Here is a 7,838-nt window from a genome sequence, read left to right as displayed (position 1 = left end):
GCTCTTGCAGGCTCCTCCACGTTTGGATGCTGTCTTTCAATGAGACTGCAATTCTCTCCCCGCCTTGGAAAACAAGAGACATGTTGTGATGGTTTGTTGGTTTCCCCTTGGCTTTGTAGCTGCTTACAAAGTTGTCTGGAAGACAAGTGTGTGTGTCCGTGTAGGGGGCAAATCCAAGGTGAGGTTCTCTCCTCACGGAGCCTCGTATCTGCCCAGCTAGGGGAGAGCTGGGCAGGTTTGTTATGCCATAACTGTTGGGAAGAAAGAGAGAGAGAGAGGGAGGGAGAGGGAGCGAGGGGGGAGAGCACTCCACTCTGCAGCGCTCTGGCAGTGATATCAGACCCAGGATCTCAGCAGCTCTGGGGTAAGCTCCCACCCCTCTGCTTGCTGCTCAGAGCATCCTGGAGTCTCCGGCCAGAAGGGGAGAGCGAGCCGGCGGAGGCAATCACGGCAACGTCAAATGGTTTTATTTCTCCATGACCTCTCTCTTCTCCTCTCTCTCATCAATAATTCACCTGAGGGCTTTTTTTTTTTTCTTTCCCCACCCACCCTCCTCCTCCTCGCTCTCCTTTCTGATGTGGAGAGAGGGCAGAAAAGGGGGCATCGGAAAGCGTTTATTTTGTTGGGCTGCTTTTCGCGGCGTGTTTTAAAGAGCTCGTGAAAGGACTACAGAAAAAAGACACAAAGTGCGTGTGGGGGGCGGAGAGGAGAAGGGAGGAAAGAAATCATAAAAAAAGCGAGACGGAGGGAAGAAGCCGGCGGAGAGGAGCCTTCCAGCGCCGCGCCGCCGCCGCGAGGTGCGCGCTCTGTGTGCGGGTGCGGGTGCGTGCGCGGGGGGCGCGGCGGGCGCTGCCGCCGCCGGGGCTGCCCGCCGGTGCGCGGGAGGCGCGGTGGCCGGAGCGGGGCGCGCAGCGGCTGCGCGGGCGGCCGCGGCTGCCGACCATGGGCTCGCGGAGCCGGGCGCCGGCGCTGCTGCCCGCGCTGCTGCTGGCGCTGGCGCTGGGCGGCCCCGCGGCGCGGGCGCAGAACGACACGGAGCCCATCGTGCTGGAGGGCAAGTGCCTGGTGGTCTGCGACTCCAACCCGGCCACCGACGCCAGGGGCTCGTCCTCCTCCCCGCTGGGCATCTCCGTGCGGGCGGCCAACTCCAAGGTCGCCTTCTCGGCCGTGCGCAGCACCAACCACGAGCCCTCCGAGATGAGCAACAAGACGCGCATCATCTACTTCGACCAGGTAGCGGCGGGGGCGCCGCGGGGCGGCGGGGCGGGGCGGGGCGGGCCGGGGGGGCCGTCGCGCCGGGGCCGGGGCCGGGGCCGGGGCCGGGGCCGGGGGCGCCCCCGCGGGAGGCGCCAGCAACAGGTGCCGCGGCGCCGCCGCCCGCCCCGGGCAGCCGCGGCCCCCGGCGAAAGTTGGGGCGCGGGCGGGCGGGAGCCCCCGCGGGGGGCCGGGGCGCCGCGGCAGCTCGGCCCCCCCGGGCAGCGCCTGGCGCGCCCCGGCAGTAGCTTCCCACGCTGCCCCCGGGCCGCCGCGGAGCGGGGCGCGGAGAGGAGCGGAGCGGGCGTCCGCGCTGCCGCCGCGGGGGTCCCCCTGAAACAGCCCCCCGGGGGGCGCTCCGAGGGGGCGAGCGGGAGGCGCCGGCACAGCCGGGGCCGCGCTCCGCCGCCCGGGGACCCCGCCGAGCTCCGCGGTGGCGCGCAGGGCAGCGCAGCGGGCGCGGAGCGCGGCCGGCGTCTGCCCCCAGCGGGGGGACCTGCCCCCGGGAGGCTTGGGGGCCGCCCGCTCCCGGGCGCCAGCGGTGCGCGGAGGGTTTAGGTGGCGCGTGCTGCCTTTGAGGGGGAAAAAAGCAATTTTAAGAGGACAACGAAATGTAACTTTTCTGTAAAATGCACAGGTTCATAGTACAGCCCTGCTCAGCTCAGGCAGTTCTATGAAAACACAGATGCCAGCACACATCTCGTACACCAGCTCCTGTCCGAGAGCAGGTCCAAAGTAATTGCGACTGATGGTTATTTTGCTTCCTATATCATATCGTAGTGAACAGTAAATTGTCATGACAGCTGAAGCCAGATGTGTCACATAGCTTAGTGCTAGCAATCTGCATTACCCTAACTTCATAGATGTTCCTTACGCTTTTTTAGGCTGTGTCTGGCATAAAGGAGCCTGAAAATGTAAATTAAAAATGAAGCACAACTAAGTGAGAAGAAAGAAAAATATAGTCATTAAAGAAGATATTTAGCATACGGAGGATGCACTCATTTAATATGTTCCCCTCTGTTACTTGTCTCTTTAATCAAACCTAAATGATTATTAGTGCTTTTTAAAGCGAATAAAGCAACAAAGGCACGCAGACAGTTCTTGCTCAGATATGCCAGGTATTTCGGTAACTCAGTCTGGCTATAAATTGGTGAACAAATTACATCATTCATGTACATCCTTCCTCACAGCCGGATACTTTCGGGAAGACAGCATTGACTCGACCATTACTTTTTAGCTAAAACCCCTATGTCACTCACAGAATTTTTAGTGATTTGATGAGATTTTGAATGATAAGCAAGCATGCCTTCTCTTCATACTCACTAAACATGTATATGAGAAAAATCTTTGAAGCATAGTATAGTAGCAAAGTAAGAAAGATTTCTCCCTTTAGTTTATTTATAGTAAAACTGTACTATAAATACAACTAAATATCCATTTCTTATGAGAAATATTCCAACTTAATTGAACAGAACAATAAATAAAAAAAGCATAGATGCAGATGGAAAAATGTTCTTGGGTGAATGGTTTCTAAAGTTAACAGTATACATTTTTCCTTTAGCATTGAATACCTGTACTAATTCCCATGCTATATCTTTTGTTTGTAGATCCTAGTAAATGTGGGCAATTTTTTCACGTTGGAGTCTGTCTTTGTAGCACCAAGAAAAGGAATTTACAGTTTCAGTTTTCACGTAATTAAAGTCTACCAGAGTCAAACAATCCAGGTACGTTGATCATGTAGGAATCAAAAGCGTTTTACTTAAGAAATTGTTTGTATAGAAGAATAGAATTTTGACTGAACACCATACTGTTTAACACACTTCAAAGGACAAATAGCTCAGCTTTTCGCTGTGGCTTGATTGTATCCAGTCCTCATCAGAGTGAATATGTTTAAATTGAACAGAGACAGAGAGGCAGGATCCTCACTTGAGATAAACTGCCACAGCTTCACTTCTATACTGTAAGAGCTGAATGTGTCGGATAATGTAAAGTATTACATAGAATGAATCATCAAAGGATAAAATACTCCTCTAAATTTTGCCTAATCACATAAATATCTTTGAAGAATCGTATTTTCTTGCAGGGTAAACTCACTGTCTTGAGCATAGGAGTTCTGGGGGCACACACCATATTTGCTTATTTTGGTACCGTTTTGTGGCTTGGTTGTCAAATCATGATGCCGGGTAGCTGTTTATGAAACCACTTTGCTACAGACCAAGATTAGTTAAGGTGGCCTATTTGCTCTGCAATTACCCAGAGGTGTTTTACCTCTTTAGGGATGTCTTACAGGGCAGCCTTATAGCAGTTCAAACTTGTTGCACCACATCATAAAGATGTGTCATATAATATATAGAAAATGTGTGATCCTACACTTTCTTCTGCAGTTTAATAGCAGCTGAACTACTTAATTAAATAAAAGTATGTGCCACCTTAGAGGAAAAACCTGTAAGTTCCTGAACGTTGCCCTGCCGAGCCAGCAGTAAGTTCCTTAAAGCAAATTCCTTAATATTAACTCATGTCGGACTATTCTGTACATCTTCTATGACATACTGGTTTTCTAGATCTGGATTAATTCTCCCCCTGTTCCCACCCGTGAGACCACTGGATCTGTCTGGCTCCTGAATGTAGTCTTCAGTGTCCAAGACGGAGATGAAACTGATTTCTGCAGGAGGAGTGAATTCAGTGGCACCTCTGGCTTTGGGTAGCCAGTAAAGCTCCTGAGAAAAGTACAAATGGTACAGAAAGTTGGTGTGAGACATGTTCATATCTTTGGTGAAATTTGCCTTCAGCTTATAGAGAGAAATCTTGATTCCATTCAGGTCGACAAGAAATATTGACCTTAATATGCCCAGACTTCATTCCTTTCAGTGTCTTACATGGTGAGGGTTGAAATGGCCAAGAATAATTGTATGTTAGTCATCTTCACTGTATTTAAAATACGTATTGCCAAGAAAGGCATCAAGGCTTGGACCTGGGAAGCCCAATACAGATCCTGGTGGCTCACGCACCAGGACTCAAACCTGGGGGCTTGGGGCTTGTAACAGCGAATGTGACAACGCGCCGCATGGCCTGGAATATTTCATGGGCTAAGATTTTCAAAAGTGATGAAGAGGTTTGGTTGGGTCCATTTTGGCATGGTTAACTCGAGACCATCCAGGGCAAACCTGTGATGTGTCTGCTACTGTAATAAAATAGCTCTAAGATGATCTGCAAGGAAACCTGACCTAGAGACGTACGGAAAGAATGAGATAAACCAAAAAGGAGCAATGAGTAAACTCCTGATGCCCTTTTTTGCATATGTCATAGCTAAGGGGGAGGACTGAAAGCCTTTGCAGTGGAGCAAACAGAGCAAACCAGCTTGAGTCTCAGCCACATGCAGACTTAAACATCACTAAATCACCTGTAGGCTTCCCACATAAGTGATATTACTATGCCCCTGAAACATCTGTTAGTGCCATTAAGTATCATTAAACTGAAATTGGTTCCCTGGGGACAGCTGATTAAGTGGATTTCCCAGATAAGCGAATCCTAAATAAGGGCCAGATTCTGCTGCCCTGACTTGTGCTGAACAGTAATTTATTCCACTGCAACTCCCATTAAAATTAATGGGAGCATATGCAAGGCCAAAATACTCAGTATGAATAAGCATTTCATAATTCACCTCTCTGTGACTGCATTACAGCTGTTTAAAAAAGAAAAGAAAAGAAGAAACTAATAGTTTGCCTTTGGGGAAATGAAAACATCTGGGTCTGTCCGTTCCCCCAGTCTCTGCCCATCTTTATTTACACTGTGTCTCTTTGTGCGGTGCTGCTTTCAGAGCAGAGGCTGTGCTGCCTTCCAGAAGCATATTACAGAAGAATGGATTCAGTATCAAAACACAATGCAGTGGTTCATAAAGATGTAGGTGCTATACTAAAACTAAGTCAATAATGGAAGGGACATATATTTTGCTCTCAACAAAATGCAAGCTTCCAGCATACCTAGGGTGCTTTGCAATCTCATTAAGCACCTATTTTGCATCCCTGGGTAAGTCTAAGTCTCTTAAAAATGTTGTCTTTGCTAATATGTGTCTAAACAACTTGTGAAGCAGGCAAAGCGAAGCAAAACCAAGGCAAGTAGCTCCCAGGTCTGTATTACCTGAGTGTCAGCATGGACTGGGCTGTCTTATCAACAGTTAAAGCACACATACAGCTGTGAAGGGAAATGTCACATTATTTTTCACACTATCTGAGCCCAAACCATTATAGTAAATGGACAGTGTCCCACTGTCTTCATAAAGCTGCAGCTCAATCCTGTGAAACAGTAATGTGCTTGTCCACCCCTAATAAATGTAATTATTAGTTGGAAAAAAAAAAGGTGATAAATAATAGGACCTTAAACAGACCCCTTACACTGTGGATAATGTTCAGTGATACCAGCTGATGTTTTTTAGTTAATTAGAGCTTTTCAGTGTTTTTTCTCTTGTAGGTTAATCTGATGCTAAATGGAAAGCCTGTCATTTCTGCTTTTGCTGGAGACAAGGATGTCACACGCGAAGCTGCCACTAATGGAGTTCTGCTCTATCTAGACAAGGAGGATAAGGTTTACCTGAAACTTGAGAAAGGTAATCTGGTCGGTGGATGGCAATATTCTACGTTTTCTGGCTTTCTGGTCTTTCCCCTGTAAAGTCAATTTTCCTGTGACATCCATCCAGGTGTGGACTGATCATTGCCTCTGTTATATGAAGATCATTTTGTCATCATGGGATTGATGTTTCTTTATTGGTTTTTCATGGGTGAATATGGATTCTCTTTATGGATTTTGGCCCCATCTGAACTACTCAGAAGTTTCACAGAATTTTGTGTGTTTAAATACAACGTATTTGGATTAAGACTAAAGCAGACAATAAGTATCTATGCTTAATGTTACAGTCTAAAGCTGCCTGCAAGATTTATTCAGATTTCATTTACTGGACTTATTGGATTCATGGGAGAAGTGGATTTTCTTTAATTATGGCAACCAGATCTATAATTTAGGAGAGTTTGAGTTCAGACTTCAATCAAGAGTTAGTGTGTTGCTGCCAAAGAACTGTATATTGATATATTGGTTATACATGTTTTTGTTCATTGGGACTTAACTGATATGATTTATTCCATTGTCTTGAGAAAGGTAATTATTATTGATAAGTGATTGACTTTAACTCTCCTCTGCGTGTAGTGTGTTGGATGGTTCACCCATATATTTATGCTCTGTCATTGGTCACAATGAAGTCTAGCCTACATAAAGCTAAGAGGTCATGGTTGTAATTTAATTGGATATGTAAGGTATTCCTATTTTGCACATGGTGTTTTCTAATAACAAGAGCAGATTATAACCATTAAAAAAAACCCCACTCTTACCAGGGTTAAAGGTGATCATTCAGGCACAACTTTGCAAAACAGCTTTGCCCTGCAGGAAATCTCACACTTGTTCTTCAGCTTTAATTAACATGATTGATAATAACCGCTCTATTAAAAACCTAAGGGATTCCTTCCTTAGACACAACACTTTATTAGCTGGACATGAGATCCCCTTGTTTGTAGTTATGTCTATTTTTCAAACCTTCTGTTGTGTTAAAGTTGTCATCTGGTTTTGCCTTAATTCCACAAATGTATATAATTTCAGATCATATGTTAACAAATATTAAATCCAAATAGCCGGTACTTAACTTGGTGCAATATCTTTTTGGCTTTTTGTACAGGTCATATGAATTCATAAATTTATTTATTATGTCACTGTTACATAATAAAGATTAATATATGTTAGCTGAATTTTTGACCTTTGGAATTTGGAAGTCACTTCACACTATTTTTCTATTGGATGCAATTATTATATGCAAAGTGTAAGCTTTTGGGATTTGTAGAAACTGTCCTGGGAGGCAGGCAAACTGTCATAGTTTGCTCTGGCAGAATCCTAGAGGTAATCTGCATGATCTAGAAATAACCTATGCATTTTATCTGGAAACATTTAGACAGATATCCTGGCTACACTGGAGTCAGTGTTAAGAATCACATTGATTCCTAAGGATTTTGGAGGAGACCTACACTTTAGGTTTTGCCATCAGCATCAAACTCCAGTGCAATCAAATTGAATATCAACTGAAAATGATTTTCACAGGCAGTGCTAATGAAACCTGCCTTCCTCATGCCCAGAATCTATGCTGACTTTGATGGAAATCTGTGCTTTGCATATCATGAAGCATATGGTTCTAAATTAGAATATATTATATATTTGAGAGAAATTTTGGATGGAAGAATATTCAGCAATCTAGAACCTTCTCTAAAATCCATTAAAATAAAGAAAATCTCTTCTTGATTAGCATTAGGCTTGGATTTGCTCTTTGGGGTAATCTCTTGCCAACTTCTTTGCATGTTAGCCAGGTGCAGCGTATTATATTGTTCTACTCCTGTAAATGTGTTTTTCACTCGTATAAAGCCTAAGGCACAGCTGGCTGATGCTCCCAATAAAACTGTCTTGGAATCAAGGGCACAGAATTGTGCCCAAATGCCTTATTTTTTCAGAACCGGAGCCAACATGTAGGTTGTTTTTTGTTTTTTTGGGGTTTT

General features: G+C 45.6%; 1 protein-coding gene across 2 annotated transcripts; it reads left to right on the top strand.

Annotated features, from left to right (window-relative positions):
* Positions 1-375: 375 nt before the first annotated feature.
* CBLN4 (cerebellin 4 precursor) lies at positions 376-7,043 on the top strand. Of its 2 annotated transcripts, XM_064521542.1 has the most exons (4): positions 376-1,233; positions 2,862-2,978; positions 5,722-5,857; positions 5,948-7,043. In XM_064521542.1, the coding sequence occupies exons 1-4, from the start codon at positions 943-945 to the stop codon at positions 5,956-5,958; spliced, it is 555 nt and encodes a 184-aa protein (XP_064377612.1). In that variant the 5' UTR covers positions 376-942; the 3' UTR covers positions 5,959-7,043. The 2 variants fall into 2 exon arrangements, with proteins under 2 accessions (XP_064377612.1, XP_064377611.1); XM_064521541.1 differs by having other exon boundaries at positions 5,722-7,043.
* The last annotated feature ends 795 nt before the right edge of the window (positions 7,044-7,838 follow it).

The sequence above is a fragment of the Dromaius novaehollandiae genome, chromosome 16, assembly GCF_036370855.1.
Source record: "Dromaius novaehollandiae isolate bDroNov1 chromosome 16, bDroNov1.hap1, whole genome shotgun sequence".
NCBI lineage: Eukaryota > Metazoa > Chordata > Aves > Casuariiformes > Dromaiidae > Dromaius > Dromaius novaehollandiae.
This window is presented reverse-complemented; position numbering and strand designations above follow the sequence as displayed.

Excerpts from the sequence above, each read along its gene's own strand:
- CBLN4 (XM_064521541.1), top strand. The coding sequence starts at position 943 with ATGGGCTCGCGGAGCCGGGCGCCGGCGCTGCTGCCCGCGCTGCTGCTG. Across the intron at positions 1,234-2,861 it reads GCATCATCTACTTCGACCAG|ATCCTAGTAAATGTGGGCAA; the intron begins GTAGCGGCGGGG and ends TTTTGTTTGTAG. Across the intron at positions 2,979-5,721 it reads ACCAGAGTCAAACAATCCAG|GTTAATCTGATGCTAAATGG; the intron begins GTACGTTGATCA and ends TTTCTCTTGTAG.